This window comes from Sphaerodactylus townsendi, linkage group LG02 (assembly GCF_021028975.2).
Source record: "Sphaerodactylus townsendi isolate TG3544 linkage group LG02, MPM_Stown_v2.3, whole genome shotgun sequence".
Classification (NCBI taxonomy): Eukaryota; Metazoa; Chordata; class Lepidosauria; order Squamata; family Sphaerodactylidae; genus Sphaerodactylus; species Sphaerodactylus townsendi.
Window position 1 is genome coordinate 174,848,164 of NC_059426.1, and position 26,459 is coordinate 174,874,622.

The 26,459-nt window shown below is 48.9% G+C and overlaps 1 protein-coding gene across 1 annotated transcript; it reads left to right on the forward strand.

Moving 5' to 3' along the window:
- The first annotated feature begins 2,537 nt into the window (after positions 1–2,537).
- Positions 2,538–25,951, forward strand: TBPL2 (TATA-box binding protein like 2). The gene is made up of 7 exons (XM_048484674.1): positions 2,538–2,588; positions 7,104–7,501; positions 10,594–10,681; positions 12,602–12,693; positions 22,309–22,476; positions 24,626–24,720; positions 25,735–25,951. The coding sequence occupies exons 1-7, from the start codon at positions 2,538–2,540 to the stop codon at positions 25,812–25,814; spliced, it is 972 nt and encodes a 323-aa protein (XP_048340631.1). The 3' UTR covers positions 25,815–25,951.
- Positions 25,952–26,459: the final 508 nt, after the last annotated feature.

Here is a 26,459-nt window from a genome sequence, read left to right on the forward strand (position 1 = left end):
AAATACACACACACACACACACACAGAGTCAGAGGTGGGATCCAGCAGGTTCTCACAGGTTCCCGAGAGTAGGTTACTAATTATTTGTGGGTGCCGAGAGGGGGTTACTAATGGGTGATTTTTCCACTTGATTTTTGCCTTAGTTACGCCCCTCCTCTCCGCAGTAGCACGCAGAACTTGAAGCAGTCTAGCGGGAGGTGCACCGGCGTGCATGGCAGCCTGCACCTGCGTGCATTCGTTTCCCGCCCAAGGACCGGCGCAGCAGCTGCGTCCTTGCCACAGCCCCACCCAGGAATGCCCCGCCCCTGGAATGCCCAGCCACGCCCCCGTCGTGCCCCGCCCAGCCCCATTGGCACTACGCCACAGTTTGAATCCCACCACCATGGGAACCTGTTACTAAAATTTTTGGATCCCACCACTGTTACAGTGTTATCTTCCTTTTAAATGTCAAAAAGTATTTGCGGCCCCAAGTGTTTTCTTTTCTGTGGAAAACGGGTCCAAATGGCTCTTTGGGTGTTAAAGGTTGCCGGCCCCTGAGCTAGGGAGAAACCTGGAGGCAAAAAAATGCCATTTCCCATTAACGGAAGCTTTACACATTTTCTTAACCAGCTGGTTTTATTAATTTCCAAGCCTTGAAAGTGTATCAGCTGCCCATTTCCACACACGAAGTGTTTTTTAAAGGAACAGGACGTTATTTCCCACTCCCCATTTTTGCCTGCTCTAGCAATCATATGAGGCAGGTTCTTCTGGTACAGGATCGGGAATTGGCCAAAGATCACCTAGCAAACCACATGGAGAAAAGGGATTTTAACACAGGCCTCCCTAATTCTATTCTGATGTCCTAATCACTGCACGGCATTGCCTTTCCACCCTAGGAGCAGCAGTGGCGTAGGAGGTTAAGAGCTCGTGTATCTAATCTGGAGGAACCGGGTTTGATTCCCAGCTCTGCCGCCTGAGCTGTGGAGACTTATCTGGGGAATTCAGATTAGCCTGGGCACTCCCCCACATGCCAGCTGGGTGACCTTGGGCTAGTCACAGCTTCTCGGAGCTCTCTCAGCCCCACCCACCTCACAGGGTGTTTGTTGTGAGGGGGGAAGGGCAAGGAGATTGTCAGCCCCTTTGAGTCTCCTGCAGGAGAGAAAGGGGGGATATAAATCCAAACTCTTCTTCTTCTTCTTCTTCTTTCTGCCTGGGACTGCCTGCCGTCAAAGCTCAGCTCCGAAAGGACAGAGGCGTTTGGTTTGCATCTCTCAAGACCTAATGGGGAAAAGGGTAGATCCAGTGGTGGGATCCAAAAATTTTAATAACAGGTTCCGATGGTGGTGGGATTCAAACAGTGGCGCCGGCGCACACACGCACCTCCAGTCCCTATCGGGCAGGGAGGTTGCTTTAGTAACCCCTTCTCGGCACTCAGAAAAAATTAGTAACCTTTTCTAGAGAAGTGGTGAGAACTGGTTGGATCCCACCTCTGGGTAGGTCCCACCTGTTGTGGATTGGGATCTTCAGAGCGAGGAAATCGCAGATCTGCACAAAGGGAAATTTTGGGAAACAGAAGAGTTTGGATTTATATCCCTCCTTTCTCTCCTGCTTCCCTTCCTCTCCCCACAACAGACACCTTGTGAGGTAGGTGGGCCTGAGAGAGTTCTGAGAGAATTGTGACTGGCCCAAGGTCACCCAGCAGGCTTCATGTGGAGGAGCAGGGACACAAACTCAGTTCACCTCCTGCTCAGATGGAGGAGAGGGGAATCAGACATAGTTCTCCAGATTATAGAGTCCACCTGAATCCATGAATGCCACATGTAGATTTCCCTTGGATAATCTTATCGGATTTGTTTCCCCACTCCTACTCATGAAGTCTGCTGGGTGATCTTGGGCTAGTCTTAGTTCCCTTAGAACTCTCTCAGCCTTAAGGTGTCTGTTGTGGGGAGAGGAAGGGAAAGGAGTTTGAAAGCCTCTTTGAGTCTCCTTGCAGGACAGAAAGGGAGGGGTAGAAGTCCAAATTCTTTTTCTATAGCGCTGGAGTTTGCCTTCTCACTCTCAGAAAGCTAGAGCAACATCAGGGAACCACCAAGTGACTCTAATTATGAGAAAGAAATGAAAGAAAAAAAACAAGAAAGAAAACAAGAAAACAAGAAAGAAAACAAGAAAACAAGAAAGAAAGAAAACAAGAAAGAAAGAAAACAAGAAAACAAGAAAGAAAACAAGAAAGAAAACAAGAAAGAAAACAAGAAAGAAAGAAAGAAAGAAAGAAAGAAAGAAAGAAAGAAAGAAAGAAAGAAAGAAAGAAAGAAAGAAAGAAAGAAAGAAAGAAGTAGGTAGGCTGGTACTGATTCTATGTTCTCAGATTCAGAAGGGCCTTCCTTCGAGTCAAACACATCCCTTGACCCAATTGTCTTCAGCTGGGAGAGATTCTGGTTCTTTCTTCAAGAGCAATTCCAACACCCCCCCTTCCATAATAAGCTCTAACCACTTGATTACCTGATTTGCCAAACCGGCGGTGGCCTTTGCAGGCTCCTTCATTCTGGCCTGCAGTAGCTATGGATGGGGATCTTTTCCTGGAAAACTACTTTGACCAATACACCAGCCAGGTAGAGTAAGGATACTGAATTGGGGCTAGCAGGACTTTTTTGGCCCCTTCCGCAAGTGCAGAATAAGGCACTTTCAATCCGCTTTCACAACTGTTTGCAAGTGGATTTTGCTATTCCACACAGCTGTAAAGTGCACTGAAAGTGGATTGAAAGTGCATTATTCTGCATGTGCGGAAGGGGCCTTTTTGAGTTCTTCCTTCCCTGCAGAGGTGGGATCCAGCAGGTTCTCACCAGTTCCCGAGAGTGGGTTACTAATTATTTGTGTGTGCCGAGAGGGGGTTACTCATTGGGTCCGCTTTTCCACCTCCATGCCCTCGCCTCCCCGAGAGGCATCCTGCCTTTGAACGTGGAGGTTCCATATAGCCATTGCGACTAATAATGACACTCCCTGAATTGGGTTAATCCCTTTCAGGTACTGCAATTCATGGATTCTCAGCCTTTCGTACCTTTTCTCTCACCAGTCTCTATCAAAGAACCTGTGTGTTTCACCACTGCTGTGTTCAGATTTGTGAGTTGGGGCATTTTCTATAATGTGATGATGATTTACAAATGACCTGGGGCAAAAAAAATTGGGGGGTTGGGGTGGGGTGGCTGCCCATGAGGGGGGCATCCAACTCAGGTTTTGCCCAGGGGTCAGGTTTGCCTGGGTACGCCTCTGCCCCCTTTGCTGAGGGGTGGGGGCTGGCGAGGGAACTTGTTACTAAAATTTTTGGATCCCACCATTGCTTCCCTGCCTTTAGCATTCCTAGGAAGCTCCTTAAAATCCCATCTACTATGTTTTATCCGAACCTGAATTGCCATTTACAGTAAGTGAATACTACAGGGTTGTTTATCAGCCTAAATTGTACAGGACAGACAGTATTGCGAGTGGTTAGAGAGATTGGCTAGAATCCCCCCCTTACACTACTGGGGTGATCCTGGGCAGTCACTTTCAGAGGGATCTACCTTGCAGGGCTGGTGTGAAGATAAAACAGAGGATGGGATGTATGCAAATATGAAGGTGTCAAAGAAACAGTATGATGAAAATATGGTAAATATTTATATACACTTGCTTTGCTGCATTCTGGATGCTCTAACATTTTCTATGATGCTTTCTTACAATAGTAATGAAGACTTTTTTGGAACAGCTTTTAACATCCAGATTTCACTAAGGAGAGCTTAGGGTTTATAGGTGCATTTTATTGTAGGCTTGATTTCTTAATGGTATGTTGTTGTTGTTGTTGTTGTTGTTTTAATAATGTTTTATTGTATCAATTGAATATTCCATTTTATATTAATACACTTCTTCATTCGTTTTCAAATAATACATTTTCCCCTTTTTCCCCTCCCCCCTGTATTTTCTTCCTAGTTTTATCAAACAAACAGCAGTAAGTTCATTCTTTGTAATCTCTTCTCCCATATCTCCTCATTGACTCCAGCTTCTTTCATCCAGTCAGCCTATATAGTCCATATCTTAAAATTTTCGCTGTTTAGCTTGCCACAGTTTATTTTTTGTTATTATATCGAAAATGTCCAGCATCACTTGTTCCCAGATGTATTCCAACCATTTCTGGATTGTCCATTTTTTCTTTTCTTTCCAGCCTAAAGCTATTGTTGCATCTGCTGCTTTGATCATTATTTTATACATATAGCTATATTTTTTATCTACCCTTCTATCCTCCATTACACCCATGAACATTAAATCATTATTTATCCCAATATTAATCTTCACCAGTTTCTCGATATATAACATTACGGTTGTCCAAAAATTTTTCACTTCTATACATTCCGTCCACATATGGCTATAATAGGCCTCCTGGTCTCCGCAGTGCCAGCGTTTAGTACTGATTCCTTTAATCATATATGCTAGTTGTTTTGGTGTTCTTAATGGTATGTTGTGATTTTATTGTATTGGGTTTTACGGTTAGTAGTTTCATTATTGTATATGTCATTGTATTATTTGTGGTGAGCCGCTTTCAATACGACTATAGGGAGGTGGGCTACAAATACTTTTAAGGAATAAAAAATAAATAGCTAGATTTGAGTCCAGGACGACCGCAGAGATTGTCAGCGTTTAGGTTTCCAAGAGTCAAAGCTCACCACACCAGATGCAAGTCAGGAAGGAAATATTTGTCCAAGAGCAACCTTGATCCACCGTGCAAAACAACTGTTCTGTATAATACCTTCTACCAGAGGTGGGATCCAGCAGGTTCTCACAGGTTCCCGAGAGTAGGTTACTAATGATTTGTGTGTGCCGAGAGGGGGTTACTAATGGGTGATTTTGCCACGTGATTTTTGCCTTAGTTACGCCCCTCCTCTCAGCAGTAGCGCGCAGAACTTGAAGCAGTCTAGCAGGAGGTGCACCGGCGTGCGTGGCAGCCTAGGCCTGCGTGCATTCGTTTCCCGCCCAAGGACCGGCACAGCGGCTGCGTCCTTGCCACAGCCCCGCCCAGCAAGGCTCCGCCCCCGGAATGCCCAGCCACGCCCACATCATGCCCCGCCCAACCCCACTGGTGCTACGCCACTGTTTGAATCCCACCACCGTAGGAACCTGTTACTAAAAATTTTTGATCCCACCACTGCCTTCTACTAATAGATGCTGTCTCTTGATTTCATTTTACATTCGCCTTGTGGAAAGTCTGAACTGTCACAGTATCAAATCCATTTGTTTTCATTTCCCATCATTTCCCAGCTATATAATGTTTCTTCGGAAAAGCCACTTCGGAGATTTTTTAAAAAACATGGTCTAGGTTGAAACTGATCCCATATTTTCAGAATGGCACACCTAATAAAATGGTTGGTTTTTTAAAAAAAATTGGCAAGAGGATAGTATCAGCGGGGATATCATTTTATAGAGCTGTCATTTCATTCCGAAGTATTGATCTCTGTCGCCCTGGGATCATTTACAAATCCAGATCTCCAGAACGCTCTGGAGATCATTATTGCTCCTTTGGTGTCTTTCTCCGGAAGGGTTGTGTTTAGGGCAGAAAATTCTTCTGGACATTGACAAAGACAACAGGGGCATTTCATTTCAGATTAGGAAAAGGGCAGAGGTGGGATCCAGCAGGTTCTCACCAGTTCCCGAGAGTGGGTTACTAATTATTTATGTGTGCCGAGAGGGGGTTACTAACTGGGTCTGCTTTTCCGTCAGAAATTCCATTCGGTCCAAAAATCATAAAGTCCTGCTGTTTCCTATGGGGCTGGTTAGCGAAGGTAGAAAACGGGATAATTCTCCCTGTTGGGCTGTTTTAAAAACATGTTTTAGAAATATGGTAAAGTTCCTTGTTTAAGGAAAGAATCCTTCTTTTGATTTCTAGAAACAAAATTAAGTATTTGAAAGTATTAAGTATTTGACAGGCAGTCAATCAGAGGAGAAGTAGTTGTTGTTTCTGTTGGCAGAAGACGATAGGACTTGCTATAATGAGTTTAAATTATGGACAGAAAGATACCAGCTGGAAATTAGGAACTTTTTTTTTACAGTAAGAGTTTTTTACAGTAACAGAGAAATTATGAATGCCCCGCCCCCGGAATGCCTGGCCACGCCCCCGGAATGCCCCACCCAGCCCCATTGGCGCTACGCCACTGTTTGAATCCCACCACCATGGGAACCTGATACTAAAATTTTTGGATCCCACCACTGGAAAAGGGACAGTCCTTTGCACCACATGGTTGTAATCCGAATCGGGTTCCTATCCACCAACTGGGAATCAAGTTCAAAGTACAGAACTCCCAGTAAACAGAACTTGGAGTGGGCTTGTAAACAATGTATGGTGCAGTTAGACGTGCAGTTTTCTAGGAATGGCGGCCGGAGAAAGCCAGTGTGTGGCATAGTGGTTAAGAGTAAGTGGACTCCAATCTGGAGAATTGACTTTAATACCCCACTCCTCCATTCGAGCAGTGAACCTTTATCTGGTGAACCGGATTTGTCTCCCCACTCTTACATTCCTCCTGGATGACCTCGGAAAGCAGTGGCGTAGGAGGTTAAGACCTCGTGGATCTAATCTGGAGGAACCGGGTTTGATTCCCAGCTCTGCCGCCTGAGCTGTGGAGGCTTATCTGGGGAATTCAGATTAGCCTGTACACTCCCACACACGCCAGCTGGGTGACCTTGGGCTAGTCACAGCTTCTCGGAGCTCTCTCAGCCCCACCTACCTCACAGAGTGTTTGTTGTGAGGGGGGAAGGGCAAGGAGATTGTCAGCCCCTTTGAGTCTCCTGCAGGAGAGAAAGGGGGGGTATAAATCCAAACTCTTCTTCTTCTTCTTCTTCAGGCTTGTTACAGTTCATTCAGAACTCTCTCAGCCCAATCTATCTTACAAAGTGTCTGTTGTGGGGAGAGGAAGGGAAACGAATTTGTAAGCCCCTCTGAGTTTCCTTCCAGGAGAGAAACAGGGGCAGAACAACTCTTCTTCAGAAGAAGAATGGACAGAATTGCTTCCCACTTTCGGAGGGTGAAAGATTGCACAGCCTCAAACATCTGTGTGACTTGAGCCAACACTCCATCATCAACCCATCTCTCTCTCTTCTCTGTTTTCAAGGACGATCTTGCCTCCAACAGCCTGCCAACATACGCTCCCTTGAGTCCCTTTGCAAACGATCCGCCCCTTTCCTCGCTTCCAGATGTACCATTTAGTGACCGACCAGAGCCAACCAAAGACTTCTCTGCTAGTTTCTCTTCGGTGGACCTCAGCTTCCTCCCAGATGACCTCCCAGATGATAACAAGCATGACGACCGTGACGTGCCGAAAGAGGACGTTGAGTCTCAGTTGTCAACGCAAGACCTTGGCACGGTCTTGGAAGAGGGCAGTCAGACCCAGCAGAGAGAGGAAAATGCAGACCACGCGTTGCCAGACGTGTCTGGGGTCTGTCCCCCCTTGACACCAATGACTCCAATGACTCCCACGTCGGAAAGTTCGGGCATCGTTCCACAGTTGCAGTAAGTAACTCAGAAACCCATGCTGACTTTTTGTGATCACAGTATTCCTTTCTAAGTGCTGGCAGACCATCTGTCTCATGATCTGTACCAGGGAAGATTGTGGAGCAGATTATTAAATAGACGGTCTGCCAGCATTTAGAAGGGAATACCATGATCACAAAAAGTCAGCATGGGTTTCTGAAAAGCAAGTCAAGCCAGACTAATCTTATCTCTTTTTTTGATAGAGTGACAAGCTTGGTAGACGAAGGGAATGCGGTGGACGGAGCATTCCTTGATTTTAGTGAAGCTTTTGACAAGGTGCCCCATAATATTCTTGCAAGTAGTCTAGTGCAGCCATTCTCAACCAGGATTCCGTGGTACCCTGGGGTGCCGTGAGCATGTCCCAGGGGTACCGCGGCAACACTACCGCCCCCCCTCCTTTTTGTGGTGTCTCCCACCGGCGCCAGCAAGGACATGGAGCTGGCCCTTGGGGCAGGGCCTGCTACAAGGTCAGCAGCCACCCCCACCCCCAGTGCTTCCCTTCACCCTCGGAGGGGAAGGTGGGGTGTGTGGCAAGCAGGGGCAATGGGAGGGGAAGGTGGAGGGTGGCGGCAGGGGTACCGTGAGATATGAAGAGTGAGGTCAAGGGTACCCTGACCTCGAAAAGGTTGGGAAACACTGCTCTAGTGAAATGTGGACTAGACAATGCTACTATTAGATGGATTTGTAACTGGTTGACTGACCAAACTCAAAGGGTATTAATGGTTCATCTTCATCCTGGAGAGAAGAGAAGAGTGAGTTTTGGATTTATATCCTCCCTTTCTCTCCTGCAGGAGACTCAAAGGGGCTTACAATCTCCTTGCCCTTCCCCCCTCACAACAAACACCCTGTGAGGTAGGTGAGGCTGAGAGAAGAAGAAGAAGAAGAAGAAGAAGAAGAAGAAGAAGAAGAAGAAGAAGAAGAAGAAGAAGAAGAAGAAGAAGAAGAAGAAGAAGAAGAAGAAGAAGAAGAAGAAGAAGAAGAAGAAGAAGAAGAAGAAGAGTTTGAATTTATATCCCCCCTTTCTCTCCTGCAGGAGACTGAAAAGGCCATAATCTCCTCTGCCCCTCTCACAACAGACACCCCAGAGGTGGGTGGAGCTGAGAGAGCTCCGAGAAGCTGTGACTAGCCCAAGGTCACCCAGCTGGCGTGTGTGGGAGTGCCCAGGCTAATCTGAATTCCCCAGATCAGCCTCCACAGCTCAGGCGGCAGAGCGGGGAATCAAACCCGGTTCCTCCAGATTAGATACATGAGCTCTTAACCTCCTACGCCACTGCTGCTCCTAGTGCCGTGGTGGCGAACCTTTGGCACTCCAGATGTTATGGACTACAATTCCCATCAGCCACTTCCAGCATGGCCAATTGGGTATGCTGGAAGGGGCTGATGGGAATTGTGGTCCATAACATCTGGAGTGCCAAAGGTTCTCCATCACTGTCCTAGTGACTAGTGGGGTGCCACAGGGTTCTGTCCTGGGCCCAGTGCTATTCAGTGTTTTTATCAATGACTTGGATGATGGAATAGAGGGCATGCCAATCAAATTTGCAGATGATACCAAAATAGGAGGGGTAGCTGATACCCAAGAGAATAGGGTCAGAATTCAAAATGACCTGAACAGATTAGAGAGCTGGGCCAAAACAAACAAAATGAATTTCAACAGAGATAAATGTAAGATAAGAACATAAGATACTACACTTTGGCAGAAAAAATGAAATGCACAGATACGGGATGGTAAGGTGACCAGATGGTCACCTTTGTGAACCGGGACGGGCGGGTAGGCGGCCTTGCGCACGCGCGCATGTGCACGCGGCCGCAGGAGCGCACTGCCTTCTGGGGTACTGCCATTTCCCACCCTGTCACAGGGCGGGAAACGGCAGCGCCCCAGAAGGCAGTGCGCCTTCAAACAATTTGTCCCGCGTTCTGCGGCCGCGCGCGGGCAGGAGGCTGCCGCACTGCCTTGCGCCCCAGAAGGCAGTGCGGCAGCCTTCCAAAAATCGGGACAATTGAAATAACCCGCGGGACGCGGGACAAATTGTTTGAAGGCGGGACGTCTGGTCAGCCTAGGGATGGGTGACACCTGGATTGACAACACTACATGTGAAAGGGGTCTGGAGCCTTAGTAGACCACAAATTGAAGAAGAGTCAGCAGCGTGATACAGTGGCGAAGAAAGCTAATGCACTTTTGGGCTGTATCCATAGGAGTACAGTGTCTAGATTGAGGGACGTAATTGTACCTCTCTATTCTGCATTGGTTAAACCTCACCTGGAATATTGTGTACAGTTCTGGGCACTTCAAGAAGGATATTGACAAGCTGGAACGGGTCCAGAGGAGGGCAACCAAAATGGTCAAAGGTCTGGAATCCAGGCCCTAGGAAGAGAGACTTAGGGAGCTAGATATGTTTAGTTTAGTTTGGTGAAGAGAAGGTTAGGAGGTGCCATGATAGCCCTGTTTAGATATTGGAAGGGATGTCATGTTGGTGAGGGAGCAAGCTTGTTTTCTGCTGCTCCAGAGACCAGGACCAGGAGTCATGGGTTCAAGGTGAAGGAAAAGAGACATCAGGAGAAACTTCCTGACTGTCAGGGCTGTTTGACAGTGGAATGCACGACCTTGGAGGGTGGTGGAATCTTCCTCTTTGGTGGTTTTTAAAGAGAGGCTGGATTTACATATGTCAGGAGTGCTTTGATTGTGAATTCCTACATTGCAGGGGGTTCGACTTGATGGCCCCTTGGGGTCTCTTCCAACTCGATGATTCTATGACCCTGCAGTTTAGCTACACCCCAACCTTATTTCCGAATCCAAAAGCCTCTCCAAAGCATAACCAAAATATTCCCCCTCTCCCACCCCCAGTTCATTTATGCCCCCACCCCCCGCACCATTTTCCCAATCTGTGTGAAAATTTAGATGAAGCAAATAGCTTCCCAAGTAGGCTTATTAGATGCCTGTTAACTGCAGACAAACTCATGATAAATTCTTGCTGATCAGTGGTCAGTGGGCAGAAGCTGACTGGTATAACGGAGTGGGGGTGGCCATCTGTGTCGCTGCGTAATAATGAAAGCCATCTTTATTGCTTTCCCAGGAATATAGTGGCAACGGTGAACTTGGCTTGCAAGCTGGATCTCAAAAATATCGCCCTTCATGCCAGAAATGCAGAATACAACCCAAAGGTAAGAACTGAAGAAGTCTCTAGTCAGCTGTCGTTCCTCTGAGCAGGGATGTTATTTAAGCTGCAATCTTAAGCATTCTTACTAGGGAGTAACTCCTGTTTAGCTTAATAGTAATACAGTTATTCAGTGGTGGGATCCAAAAATTTTAGTGACAGGTTCCCATGGTGGTGGGATTCAAACTGTGGCGTAGCGCCAATGGGCGGGGCATGACGGGGGCGTGGCCGGGCATTCCGGGGCGGGGCATTCCTGGGCGGGGCTGTGGCAAGGACGCAGCCGCTGTGCCGGTCCTTGGGCGGGAAACGAACGCACGCAGGCGCAGGCTGCCACGCATGTCGGTGCACCTCCTGCTAGACTGCTTCAAGTTCTGCGCGCTACTGCTGAGAGGAGGGGCGTCACTAAGGCCAAAATCACGTGGCAAAATCACCCATTAGTAACCCCCTCTCGGCACACACAAATCATGAGTCACCTACTCTCGGGAACCTGTGAGAACCTGCTGGATCCCACCTCTGCAGTTATTCCTTCCACATTGTGACTTTATTCATCGTGGTTTTGAGATATCGCGGGTCGGCATAAGAAATCAAATGGGAACTTGGGGGGAATTTTACGGAAGCTGCAGACAACGCACGAAGGCCATCAGGTGACACAGAAAAAGTTTAGAAATTCGGAAATGCACAAGTTATATGTACAGTATTGTATAATATCAACATCTTTTATCTTTTAATACCACATACACAAATTTCTTTTTCAAAGTTGAAATGAAGGAAAAAGGGGGAAAAATCCTGACTTAATCTCTAGTACAAAGGGAGGGCCAAAAAATTTGTGTTCGGGGCTGTGTAGGGATGGGTGGAGGAAGGGGAAAGTGAGGATGGGGTATGAGTCTGGAATTGTGTGCATCGAGGAATGCTGCTGTAAATTTCGTTGTGCGTGCACAACGACAATAAAATGCTCATGCTTATAACAGCAAGCACAGAAATAGTAATAATACCAGCACCGTTGCTGCTGGTGGTGTTTTAGAGAGTCGGGCAAGAAAACAGCGACTATTTCTCATCAAAAGCTGTGGCCAGGGTGAGATTTAATGTTACTTCTTGCCCAAAACAAAGAAACAAAAACATCCTATTGATACAAGCCTGGTCAGTTGCATCTTTGGGAGAAGGGACCATTTCGTACAGTGGAAGGGAACAGACCCAAGGTGCGCCCTTCCAAAAATCACTTGGTGGATGCCATGAAAGGTCTTGGGGAGGACCACGAAGCCCACGGGGGTCACATTGGCAATCACTGATTTATACAGTTCCGTTTACGGAGACTCCGCTTCCATGCTGTGAAGAGTCTGCTGCTACAGCCCATTGGAAGTTCTCTCAGGCAAATGTAATCCCCATGCTCAGAATTGGTTGACCCAGAAAGGGGTGGAGCAGGAGAAGGCTGCAGAGCTCATGTAGTTGGAGGAGACCAGGCTACCAGACTCGGACCTTGGTTGTATAAGCCCTGAACACCTTGTTAAGGGGTTTTTTATGTTTGTAATGGGTGAGAGTTCTCCTGGAAACCTTCCTCATGTTGAATCCTGTTCACCAAGCCCTTGGAGTCTTCAGGAGCCAACCCACTTGCAAAGAAGAATTGGACTTGGAAATATCAGAAGACTGTAAATATAAGGACTTGAAAATGCAACCTGAACAGGACCTTGAAGTGTGATGTTAAATATTGATGTTATATGTTATATGTTAAAGTAAACCATTTTTTAAAAAAAAATTGTGGTTGCAAACTCATTCCAAGTTCTGCCCCACAGAACCCACAAGCTGAGGTTACACAAACACCAAACGCTTCAGGATTTTTAGGGAAAAAAACCACACCCCGTTCACATTTTTGCATACTGGCTAAATGTAGTTGGCCCGCAAAGCCGTAATCTGCATTTTCTTGCATTTTAAGAGGTTTGCGGCGGTGATCATGAGAATCAGAGAACCGAGGACGACAGCCTTGATCTTTAGTTCCGGCAAAATGGTCTGCACGGGGGCAAAAAGGTAAGGCGGTTTTGTTTATATTGCGGACCTCGCAAAAAAAATAACACGGTCAGCTCCTCCTCTTTCAAAGGCTTGTGGACTGGGGTGGATTATGCACTGGTGCTCTGCCCCGCAGCAAGGGTACAGTTCCTACGGAGCAGAGATTTCTGTACTGATGCCATCCAAGTTGCAGCACTGAAGATCCTGGAAGCCCCGCAGTTAGCATAGTGGGGAAACCCTGATTTTTCCCCTCTCACTTTGAAGAAGAAGAAGAGTTTGGATTTATACCCCCCTTTCTCTCCTGTAAGGAGACTCAAAAGGGGCTTACAATATCCTTTCTGTATTGCCGAAGGCTTTCACGGCTGGAATCACTGGGGTGCTGTGTGGTTTCCAGGCTTAATGGCCGTGTTCTAGCCGCATTCTCTCCTGACGTTTCACCTGCATTTGTGGCTGGCATCTTCAGAGGATCCTCTAAAGGTGCCAGTCACTCTGAAGTTCCTCTGAAGATGCCAGCCACAGATGCAGGCGAAACGTCAGGAGAGAATGCTGCTAGAACACGGCCATTAAGCCCGGAAACCACACAGCACCCCAATATCCTTTGTCTTCCCCTCCCCCCCACAACAAACACCCTGTGAGGCGGGTGGGGCTGAGAGAGCTCCAAAGAACTGTGACTAGCCCAAGGTCACCCAGCTGGCATGTGTTGGAGTGCACACGCTAACCTGGTTCACCAGATTCCTTCAGTACAGTGAGCTTCAGTACAGTGAGCCCTGACTTTTGCCTGGTAACACTGGCGATACTGTATGTTACTCTTAAGCTGCTGGGTGTGACACTGGATGAAAGCCAGGAGGCTGGATATTGCCGGTGCAGGCAGCTGCGACTGTTTTCAGGCCTGATTGTGCATCGAGGAACTGTTGGGACACGAACATTTGTAAACTTTAGTGCTCGGTTTGGCTGTGGCGCGCCGGCAGTGAGAGAGCTGAGTGCACCACGACCTTGGGGGCCATCTCAGGGTACAGAGTATTTTGTTTGGGATCTTAGAGGAGTGGCTGGTAGCAGGAGCCCTCCCGCTATTGCCCTATATTGCTGGCCCTTCAGGACTTTTTCCAACTTGGATGATTACATGCAAGCAGTGGGCTTGGGTGGTGTGAGGCCCACGCCTGCTGTCCGAGCCTGTGAAACAACTGCACTTTATGTCCGCTGTTCATGCAATAACTGCACTACTACTTTAATAAGAACTGGGGAGAGGAGAGTGCTGCTGGTGGGCCAGAGGACTGGCCGATTGCGAGGCGAGCGACAAGGACTGCCCCTCGGATCGACGGGGCTATTAGGAATAAAAACTCGAGCGCAGCAGCATCATTCTGCCTGGATTCGAGGAGCCGGTGGTGAGAGAGCCGTGTAAACCGTATTCCAGGGGACGAACTCCGGCTTCGGAGCGACGTGAGCAAGATCTAAGTGGGGTGCCCAGTGGCAGAGGGCTCCTGCGCGTTGCCCCGTTTGCCTGGGATTGTGCTGCCAGCACCTTTAGACTTTCTGCTGCCTCGGCAAGCTGCGGATTACCGGCTGGCCCTGGTGGTGGGGGCCGTGTGCCTGTCGCCCATAAAAGAGCTGCTCGTGCTAATTATTTGCAGACTCATAGATCTGGTGGCAGCACCACTGTCTGCTGATTACCACTCTCTTTTGCCCCATGTGTAAATGCCAGTTGATCAGTGAGTTTCATCTAGCTGATAACTGCTGTTGCCTATGATAGTCAGTCTAATGATTGTATTTATCATTGTTAGGATTAGTGGGGATTAGTTTATCTATAAAACTGGTTAGGCACAGTTGTTGCTGTGGCCTTCCAGCCTGTATGTGATGCAGTGTTAGGTTAAGGTAGCTAGATCAGTATTAGTACCTAGCAGTAGGGTGGGCCTGCTTAGCGTGGTAGTGGTTAGTGAGGCTATAGGTTGGGGGAGGGCGGCTGAGCAATGGGGGCACCTACCTTGGGGCAGGGGATCCCGGTGCTGACGGGACGGGGTAGATATAGCGGCAGGCGGTGGCCGAATGATAGAAGACGGACGAGATATGGTCATGCTCGTTCACTTTCTGACCTCCGACCTATCCCAAGAGACGACGGTGGCGGGGTTCAGGATTACTCTGCTTCGTCGCTGGTGTTGATCAATGCCAGGTCCATCAACAATAAAACCGCTGTGCTCCGAGACTATCTCGAAGCCCAGCAGGTGGACCTGGCTTGTATCACCGAAACCTGGGTGCGTGAGGGTGAAACCGTCGCCTTAGGCGAAGTCACGCCACCCGGGTTCGCGTGCCTCCACCAGCCGCGAACACAGGGGAGGTGTGGCGATGTTCATCCGTGATTCCATTCCCTTCAGGGCGACCCCCATCCCGGAGATCGCCGGCATGGAATGTGTCGGCCTAGAGTGGTTGGCCGCGGAGAGGATGGCGATCCTCCTGGTGTACCGGTCGCCTAGCGCACCAGGGGACTGCCTGCTGCGGCTGCTGGAAGTGGTGGCGGACTGGGCATTGCGGTTCCCCAGACTTATTGTTCTGGGGGACTTTAATGTCCATGCTGACGCCGCCTCATGTACAGTGGCCGCGGACCTGGTATCATCCATGGCGGCACTGGGCCTCTCCTTGGTAAGTTCTGGCCCCACTCACGAGGCTGGCCATATGCTGGATTTAGTCTTCGGTTTGGGGGTTGATATGGTCATGTCCTCTACGGATAGAGTGCCATGGTCTGACCATTACGCCCTGAAGGTTCGGATGGCCCTGCCACGCCAAACCCGTCTAGGCGAGGGGCTGATTTACGCCCGCCCGCGGAGACTTATGGATCCAACTGGTTTCCTGAATGCTCTGCGGGATCCTGAACCCGCCGGCACACTCGATGAACAGGTGGAGGACTGGAACTCCCGGCTCCCCGATGCCATCAAGACTGTTGCTCCCCGGCATCCTCTTCGCCCCCGTGTTCGGCAGGCTCCCTGGTATACCGGGGAGCTGCGCCATATGAAAAGGGTGCTTAGACGACTAGAGCGAGTGTGGCGGAAATCTCGCGACGGCGCTGCGCGAACATCTTATAGGACGTTTATGAAGGCCTATGAGATGGCAAGGAGGCGAAGAGGGCTTTCTTCTCCTCCTCTCTTGCGTCTGCTAGCTCCCGCCCGGCACAATTATTTCGTATAATTCGGTCCTTGACCTCCCTATCGGAAGGATCTACTAACCATCAATTGGCTATTAGCTGTGAGGCATTCATGAGCTTCTTTGCAGATAAAGTCACGTCGCTTCGCCGGGACCTTCCCGCCACGTTATCTACAATTAGTGAACTGGAGGCTCCCTTGCCGTCTTCGGGCCCAAGTTTGGCCCAGTTCTCCCTGCTTTCCGAAGCCGCTGTTGACAGGGCCTTGGCTGCTGTTAGACCTACTACCTGTCCTCTGGATCCGTGCCCCTCCTGGCTTATAAAAGCTTGCCGGGCGGAGCTACGACCCCATCTGTTGAACATCATCAATTATGTCCCTTGAGCAAGGGGTCTTTCCGGATGGGTTGAAGGAGGCAGTGGTCCGCCCACTCTTAAAAAGACCATCATTAGATCCGGGGGATCTGGCCAATTACCGCCCCGTCTCGAACCTTTCGTTTCTGGGGAAGGTAATTGAGAGAGTGGTGGTGGAGCAGCTTCAGGGTTTCCTGGATGACACATCAGCCTTCGATCCCTTCCAGTCCGGCTTCCGTGCTGGGCATGGGACGGAGACCGCTCTTGTCGCCATCACGGATACGCTCCGTATGCAACTTGACCGAGGCGGATCGGCGCTGCTGGTTTTGTTAGACCTTACCGCAGCGTTTGATATGGTCGATCACGACCTTTTGACCCACCGCCTGGCCGCTTCCGGGTGGGGGCACTGTCCTTCAATGGATTGCCTCGTTTCTCCGGGACCGGAATCAGCAAGTGTGGTGCGGGGATGAAGCCTCCCGGAGGTGCCCTCTTCAGTGCGGAGTACCCCAGGGAGCGCTGCTATCCCCGCTGTTATTTCGCATCTATATGCGACCACTTGCTCAGTTGGTGCGGAGCTTTGGGCTGATCTGTCATCAATATGCTGATGACACTCAGCTCATTCTGTTGATGGAGGGGGGAGCGGTTGCCGCCCCTGCGGCTCTCCAGCATTGTTTGGAGGCGGTAGCTGGTTGGTTGCAGCAGAGCAGGCTGCGACTGAATCCATCGAAGACGGAGATCCTCTGGCTAGACCGCAGGGGTGAGGTCGGGGATTTCCAGCCGCCGGTGTGGGAGGGGGTCTCATTGGCGCCGACCCCCTCCGTTCGCAGTCTGGGGGTCCGCCTGGATTTGTCTCTCTCAATGGAGACCCAGGTGGCCCATACAACCCGGACTGCATTTTTCCATCTTCGCCAGGCCCGGCGGTTGGCTCCCTTCCTCTCCCAGGCGGATCTGGCCACTGTGATCCATGCAACGGTCACCTCCAGGCTGGACTATTGTAACTTCGCTTTAATGCGCCCGGCCTTCCCTAGCGTTTGATTCGGAAGTTAAAACTGGTCCAACATGCGGCAGCACGCCTGCTCACAGGTGGCGCCTTCAGAGAACACATCCAGCCTGTGTTGCGGCAGCTGCATTGGCTTCCGGTTGAATTCCGAATCATCTTCAAGGTGTGGGTTTTGACCTTCAAGGCTTTGCGCGGCCTGGGACCCTCGTACCTTCGGGACCGCATCACCTCATATGTCCCAATTCGGCCCCTGCGTTCTGCAGAGGCCAACCTACTGGTGATCCCCGGCCCCTCTATGATGCGGCTGGCCTCCACGCGGGCCAGGACGTTTACGGCACTGGCCCCGGCCTGGTGGAACACCCTTCCTCCAGCTGTCCGGGCCCTGCGGGACCTGGGTGAGTTCCGCAGGGCCTGCAAGACTGTGTTGTTCCACCGGGCCTTTGGAATGTCCAGCTGCTGAACAGTGCCCCCTCACTGCTCTGTGCCTCGGACAGTTACATCAGTTACTTCCCCTCATGGGGGGAAGTTACTTCCCCTCATGGGGGAAGGTTTTAAATTGGGGTTGGACACCTCTTGTTGTTATTATGTATTATGGTTATTCGCTGTTTTTATGAGTTTTAAGCTATTTTATGGGATGGAGCTTATGTATTTATATTTGTATGACCGCTCCTGTTGATGTTCAAATAATGTTGTTCACCGCCCGGAGCCCTTCGGGGATCGGGCGGTATATAAATTTAAGAAATAAATAAATAAAATAAATAAAATAAGCCTCCACAGCTCAAGGCGCAGAGTGGGGAATCAAACCCAGTTCTCCAGATTAGAGTGCTCCTGCTCTTAACCACTACACCACGCTAGGTCTTTGGGGTTTCCGCTCCTTCCAGGTCACTCCCCCGTCAAAAGCTAAAAGCAAACGTTCTCTTTTTTGTTTTTTTAAGCCCTTTAAACGTGATGTTGATACTCCTTATATTAATATTGTGCAGCCGCTTTCCTTGTTTCTGTATTTTTAGGGAAATACAGAGGTGGGATCCAGCAGGTTCTCACAGGTTCCCGAGAGTAGGTTGCTAATTATTTGTGTGTGCCGAGAGGGGGTTACTAATGGGTGATTTTGCCACGTGATTTTTGCCTTAGTTATGCCCCTCCTCTCAGCAGTAGCACGCAGAACTTGAAGCAGTCTAGCAGGAGGGGCTCCGGCGTGCGTGGCAGCCTGCGCCTGCATGCATTCGTTTCCCGCCCAAGGACCGGCGCAGCAGCTGCGTCCTTGCCACAGCCCCGCCCAGCAATGCCCCGCCCCTGAAATCGCCAGCCACGCCCCCGTCGTGCGCCACCCAGCCCCATTGGCGCTACGCCACAGTTTGAATCCCACCACCATGGGAACCTGTCACTAAAATTTTTGGATCCCACCACTGGGGAAATGGCGTCCATGGATCCCTGAAAGGAGTGCGGGAAGGGGGATCCAGAGTCAGCATTTCCCTAAAAATACAGAAGCAAGGAAAGCGACTGCACAATATCGAGATAAGGAATATCGATATCACGTTTAAAGGGTTTAAACACACACACACACACACCCCAAAGGCAATCTTTGCTCTTGGCTTTTGACGGGGGAGTGACGTTGAAGTGGGGGCAGGAAAGCAAGCGTGGAAGCCACTTGATTGGTAGTGGGGCACCTCCTCACGTTTAAACAAGGAAACGCGAGGAGACCCCACTGTGAAGGCACGGTGGGGCAAGGAGCATCGTGGCAATTGCTGCGTGCATAACGGTCCTGGGACAGTTCAGCATTTTGAGAATGTTCATTTCCACATCCCGCTCCCCCCCCCCTTTTTTCTTTAAAGCAAGCTTTTAAGCTTTTATGGTTGTGGAGATAACCTTGACGGTGCTATCAGCATTGCCTGCTGATCTCGGAAGCCGAGCAGAGAACTGTGTCGCTTGCAGACTTAATGCTGTTCTTGCCGTTGCTACTGTCCATTTATAAGCCAGATAATGTCCTCTCCAGTCTGTTGTGCTCTGACATATCTTCTTGCTGGTGTTTTCCTGTCTTTTCTCAGACCTGATTTGTGGCAATTCCTTTACCCTTCAAGATACATTTGCAGCGGTATCTTGTATAGTAGGGACTGGTGACCGATGCGGGCTGGTAAATTGACTGTTCCTCTACATTTCAGTCCTTCTCTGTGTTTTTGCTTCTCAGCTTTACTGCCTAGTGGCAATTTCTGAATCTCCCTCTTTCATTATTTCTTGTTGCAATTGGAAGGGGCTTCAGTCACTGCTTTCCACTTTGTAACCGAAACTGTCATGCCCAGTGGTGGGATCCAAACATTTTAGTAACAGGTTCCCATGGTGGTGGGATTCAAACTGTGGCGTAGCGCCAATGGGGCTGGGCGGGGCACAACGGGGGCATGGCCGGGCATTCCGGGGGCGGGGCATTCCTGGGCGGGGCTGTGGCAATGACGCAACCGCTGCGCCGGTCCTTGGGCGGGAAACGAATGCACGCAGGCGCAGGCTGCCACGCACGCCGGTGCACCTCCTGCTAGACTGCTTCAAGTTCTGCGCGCTACTGCTGAGAGGAGGGGCGTAACTAAGGCAAAAATCACGTGGCAAAATCACCCATTAGTAACCCCCTCTCGGCACACACAAATAATTAGTCACCTACTCTCGGGAACCTGTGAGAACCTGCTGGATCCCACCTCTGGTCATGCCCCTAGAGACACCCTAGCTGTGTTCTTTATTTAAGCCTCAGTTATATCCTTAGATGGGATGGGCTTAATTGTTTTTGTACAGTATTCTGTGGGAGGGAACCTTAGTTAGACCCTGTCCCTCTATAGGCAAAGAGGACTATAGTATCTCTTATTAGTTATCAGTCCCTTGTTTCAGTATGTTTTAGTTCAGGTGTTCGTGGAAGACTGGAGATAGCAATATCCCAGATGTCTAAGATGTTGCATATGTAGAATACAGAGTAAGCAAGTTTCAACAGGATTGCAGGGAAAACAGAGTCCAGTTAGAGCACAGGTGTCAAACTCGCGGCCCTCCAGATGTTATGGACTACAGCTCCCATCATCCCCTGCCAGCATGATGCTGGCAGAGGATGATGGGAACTGTAGTCCATAACATCTGGAGGACCACAAGTTTGACACCTGTGAGTTAGAGGCCCCCGTGAAGAACTCATAAGCAGCAAGAAGAGAAGCAGATTTTCTTGGAAGCAAGCAAGGAAGAGTTGGTGTCTGCAAGCTCTTCAATACTCTCCAATTGTTTCCAGCATTGCAAGTATTCTTTATTAGTTAGACTACATGGGAGGAGTCAGAGTCCTAAACTTTCAATCCTAATAAACCATTTTTGAACTGATGAAGGCTTTCACGGCTGGATTCAACTTGTTGTTGCGAGTTTTCCAGGCTGTGTGGCCGTGGTCTGGTAGATCTTGTTCCTAATGTTTCGCCTGCATCTATATCTGGCATCTTCAGAGGTGTATCGCAGAGAGAAGCCTGTTATACACATACACTGGACACAGTGAATAACAGACTTCTCTCTGTGATAACACCTCTGAAGATGCCAGCCACAGATGCAGGCAAAACGTTAGGAACAAGATCTACCAGACCACAGCCACACAGCCCGGAAAACTCGCATCAACCATTTTTGAACTGTTATTCATTAGTCTATGGGTCTCACATTCTGTTCTGGCTGAGTGCAAGGCACCTGATATTAGATTGCTCGGGGAACAGAACAGAAACACTTGCTCCCATTGCCCCCATCATTGTAGGGTAATTGTGTGGCAAACAACATGTAAACGCAGCGGATGAATGGTAGTCACCAAAAAGATGGAAACAATTCAAATTGCAGGCACAGAGATGGTAGTCCGAAACAAGCAAAAACAGGCACAAAGATGGTAGTAGCAAAAAACATCTCAGTGCGCAAGCGTTTTGCTTATGTTTTACATACAAGCTGCATTTACATGTTGTTTGCCACACAATTACGGATTGGCATTCCTCGATATTATGGAATCTGGTTTGGTTTATTATGAACAACTAATTTGAACTCTTGTCCAATTTGATGACTCATGGACAATTAACACTATGTGTGACAGAATTTATTGCATATGTAATTTCATATTGACATTGTATATCACAATTTATGTTCTTTGCACTGTATAATAGAAGCACATCAACACGTTTTTTTGATGTATAATTTGTTTATTTGAATAGATTGTCTTCCTTGTCAGCGGAACTGTTCTCCATAGTGTTGGCCGGGCTGTTCTTTCCTGCGTGGCAGAAATTACCCAAGAGCCCCTCCAGTAGGTGTTGAGACCCCCTGGAGAGGGCTGGAACACAGCCTGCAGGTCAAAGCAGGCCTGTTCCACCACAGGGACTTACAAGTAAACATATAGTAGGATGTTAGCCACAAGACACTGCTAGATCCTAAAGAGACCCCAAGAGTGCCGTGCAGAAGCATAACTTTTATTTCTGTTAGTCACTGTTTGTGTAACCCCCATGCTCAGAATGGGTTGACCCAGAAAGGGGTGGAGACTCAAAGCAGCAAGAGGCTGCAGCAGACCTCATGTAGTTGGAGGAGACAAGGCTACCAGACTCGGACCTTGGTTGTATAAGCCCTTAACACCTTGTTAAGGGTTTCTTTTTGTGTTTGTAATGGGTGAGAGTTCTCCTGGAAACCTTCCTCATGTTGAATCCTGTTCACCAAGCCCTTGGAGTCTTCAGGAGCCAACCCACTTGCAAAGAAGAATTGGACTTGGCAGTATCAGTAGACTGTAAATATAAGGACTTGAAAATGCAACCTGAACAGGACCTTGAAGTGTGATGTTAAATGTTGATGTTTGATGTTATATGTTAAGAAAGTAAACCATTTTGTGATTAAATTTAGTTCTTTGCAACTCCTTCCAAGTACTGCCCCACAGAACCCACAGAAAGAGGTTACATTTGCAGAAGAAGAATGACCAAGCTGCACAGTCCTCATACGAAGCACCCCTCATAGGATTTCCTTTGATTAGAAATCCCCACCAAGAGAAGGAGTAGAATAGATTGTTCCAATTAAAGGGATCCCCATTTCCTCAGTTTCTATAAAATGTATTCCCTTTGCCTTTTGGCCGAACGTCATCACTCACAGCTTTGCTGAATTTCTTTCTTTCTCTGTTTTTGTTGTTGTTGGGTGGTCCCTGCAGCGAAGAGCAGTCCCGGCTGGCCGCCCGGAAGTACGCCCGGGTGGTGCAGAAACTCGGGTTCCCCGCAAAATTCCTGGACTTCAAAATTCAGAACATGGTGGGCAGTTGCGACGTGAGGTTTCCCATCCGGCTGGAAGGCTTGGTTCTAACTCACCAGCAATTCAGTAGGTAGGTCTGGGGGTGAACTGGGGGTGGGAGAGGGGGAATATTTTGGTTATGCTTTGGAGAGGCTTTTGGATTCGAAAATAAGGTTGGGGTGTAGCTGAACTGCAGGGTCATAGAATCATCGAGTTGGAAGAGACCCCAAGGGCCATCAAGTCCAACCCCCTGCAATGCAGGAACACACAATCAAAGCACTCCTGACAGACGGCCATCCAGCCTCTCTTTAAAAACCACCAAAGAGGAAGATTCCACCACCCTCCGAGGTCGTGTATTCCATTGTCGAACATCCCTGACAGGAAGTTTTTCCCTCCGAGGTCATGCATTCCACTGTTGAACAGCCCTGGCGGTCAGGAAGTTCTTCCTAATGTTTAGGTGGAATCTCTTTTCCTGCATCTTGAACCCATGACTCCTGGTCCTAGTCTCTGGAGCAGCAGAAAACAAGCTCGCTCCCTCACCAGCATGACATCCCTTCAAATATCTAAACAGGGCTATTATGTCACCTCTTAACTTTCTCTGTTCAAGAGATTTTGCAGCTCCAGGTAAGGTACACCTGTGGCTGCCTCCCATACTTGGGGGAACCAAGCTGAACCTTTGTGAGTGACCTTGGGGCCAATCAGAGATAGCAAGGATTCAAGAGGTAGTGCCTGTTACGTCCTATGCCAACTATCACCAATGGCCCCTGCAGCCCATCCTTATTGTGTACCCCACAAGGCAGTTGCTTGGCTTCTGAACAGCCCTGCTGAATTGAGTCTGCTTGTGTTTGAGCCTAAGTAGAAAGTGTAGGCTGACCAGACGTCCCGCTTTTGGCGGGACAGTCCCGCCTTCACACAATTTGTCCAGCGTCCCGTGGGTTATTTCCATTGTCCCGATTTTTGGGAGGCTGCCGCACTGTCTTCTGGGGCGCAAAGCAGTGCGGCAGCCTCCCGTGCACGTGGCCGCAGGAGCACGGCCTTCTGGGGCTTTGCCGTTTCCCGCCCTGTCACAGCGCCCCAGAAGGCAGTGCGCTCCTGCGGCTGCGCACGCGGCCACCTACCCCCATCCCGGTTCACAAAGGTGACCATCTGGTCACCTTAAGAAAGTGGCATCTGCTGTGAGCAAACAGAAACTCTGTGATTTAAACTGGATGGGGGGGGGGGGCATCTCCTAAAAAGCTGAGGTCCTATTTCACTGATGCGGAAGAGACAGAGACAATCTGATTACTTCCTGGTGGTCTGGTTGTCATAAGAAGAAGAGTTTGGATTTATACCCTGCTTTTCTCAACTGGAAGGAGTCTCTAGGCAGCTTACAAACTCCTTTTCCCTTCCTCTCCCCACAACAGACACCTGGTGAGGCTGGTGGGGGTGAGAGAGTTCTGAGAGAACTGGGACTGGCCCAAGGTCACCCAGCAGGCTTCACGTGCAGAATAAACCTGGTTCTCCAGATGAAAGATCATTGCTCATGTGGAGGAGTGGGGAATCAAACCCAGTTTTCCAGATCAGTGTCCACCGCTCTTAGCCACTACGCCATACTGGCAGGAAAGTGCAGTCAGGTTGCAGTTAACTTTTGGCACCTTCGTATGGGTTTCAGGACAAGAGATGAAAAGAGGTGTTTTGCCATTGCCTGCCTCTGCGTGGTGACTCTGGACCTTGTTGGGGATCTCCAGTGGTGGGATCCAAAAATTTTAGTAACAGGTTCCCATGGTGGTGGGATTCAAACTGTGGCGTAGCGCCAGTGGGGCTGGGCGGGGCACGACAGGGGCATGGCCGTGCATTCCGGGGCGGGGCTGTGGCAAGGACGCAGCTGCTGCGCCGGTCCTTGGGCGGGAAACGAATGCACGCAGGCGCAGGCTGCCATGCACGCCGGTGCACCTCCTGCTAGACTGCTTCGAGTTCTGCGCGCCACTGCTGAGAGGAGGGGCGTAACTAAGGCAAAAATCACGTGGCAAAATCACCCATTAGTAACCCCCTCTCGGCACACACAAATAATTAATAACCTACTCTTGGGAACCTGTGAGAACCTGCTGGATCCCACCTCTGGGGGTCTCCCATCTAAGTACTACCAGAGCCAACCCAAGATCTGATGAGATCGGGTTAACCTGGGCCCTCCCAAATCAGGGCCTTATGTCATCACAATGAACAGATTCATTTATTCTGAAGCCAAGTCTTTTTCAATCCAGCTACGAACCAGAATTGTTTCCTGGCCTTATATACAGAATGGTCAAGCCAAGGATTGTACTGCTTATCTTTGTCTCCGGAAAAGTTGTATTAACCGGTAAGTGATATCCGCAAGCTGTAAGAGTGACCTCAGAAACAAATATGGCGGGCCCCGTCTGTGTGAAGCCCTCTCACTTTCAAACCCTGAATGGACGTCTTTGTTCTCATTGGACTTGCTACATTTGGAAAGGGGCCAGCGTGACCTCATGTGTCATCCCAAATGACAGGTGTTGTCACGGGCGCCATTTCCCCACAGTGCACCTCTGTAGGGGGTTCACTTGTGAGAAAATATCCACTCTGGAAGTTGGACATTATAGCGTTACACACCCCACTGAGTCCCTGCCCTCCCCAAATCCCACCCTCCTCAGGTGCCAACCAGTGGTGGGATCCAAAAATTTTAGTAACAGGTTCCCATGGTGGTGGGATTCAAACAGTGGCGTAGCGCCAATGGGGCTGGGCGGGGCATGACGGGGCCGTGGCCGGGCACGACGGGGGCGGGGCATTAATAATTTCTCTGTTGCTGTAAAAAAAACTCTTACTCTACAAAAAAAAGTTCCTAATTTCCAGCTGGTATCTTTCTGTCCATAATTTAAACGCATTATAGCAAGTCCTATCATCTACTGCCAACAGAAACAACCACTTCTCCTCTACTTGACTGCCTGTCAAATACTTAGTACTTTCAAATACTTAATTTTGTTTCTAGAAATCAAAAGAAGGAGACTTTCCTTAAACAAGGAACTTTACCATATTTCTAAAACATGTTTTCAAAACAGCCCAACAGGGAGAATTATCCCGTTTTCTACCTTCGCTAACCAGCCACATAGGAAACAACAGGACTTTATGATTTTTGGACCTAATGGAATTTCTAACGGAAAAGCAGACCCAATTAGTAACCCCCTCTCGGCACACACAAATAATTAGTAACCCACTCTGGGGCACTGGTGAGAACCTGCTGGATCCCACCTCTGGTGCCAACCCCAAAATATCCAGGAATTTCCCAATCCGGAGCTGGCAATCCTGTTTAGGGGTGAGATTGTTATTGAAGCTAATTTTGAAACTTTTTCCCCACTAGGTGCCAAAGACCGGTCAGAGATATATGAAGCCTTCGAAAATATCTATCCTATTCTGAAAGGTTTCAAGAAAGTCTCTTAACCTCTGAAGAACCGATAAGGTTCGTGTGTGTTTTATAACGTCTCAAGCACTCGTTTAGATTTTGTAATGTTACCCTGCGGTTTAAAGAATATTTTTTTGTTAGTCAACAATTCTAGTGTGTGAAATAAATACAAATAACAAACCACAGCTTAGGGTTGTTTTGCGACTAGGATCCAGCCATGTTGCTGTCTAACCCAGTGACGAAGGGAGGTGGAACTGCGCCCGGGGCATGCGCTGCCCTCCCACCCGACACGTGACAGCAATGGCGGCGCTCCAGATATCCCCATTGCCTCTATGTGTCTGGTCTAACTGAAGGGCAACAGGTATATTTGGTATATATAATCCTGTCAAGCAAAGTAACGGGCAGAAATGTGGATTGTGCGGCACGTCAAATTAGAATAGTTATCTGTCGAAAGACCAGCCTTTTTACCTCAGAAGTTCATTAAAACATAAGCAGAACTTTACTTAACCTGAGAGAGATATTTACATTATATATACAGTATCACAAATAATAGTTACGTGCACGGCTCATGGTTTGTTATAGTTTGGTTGGATTACAATACCTTTTAGTCAGAGCACATTTATATATCATTTGGTTTACAGCAGTATACAGAACATCTTTCTTTCAGTTAGAGGCAATCTCAG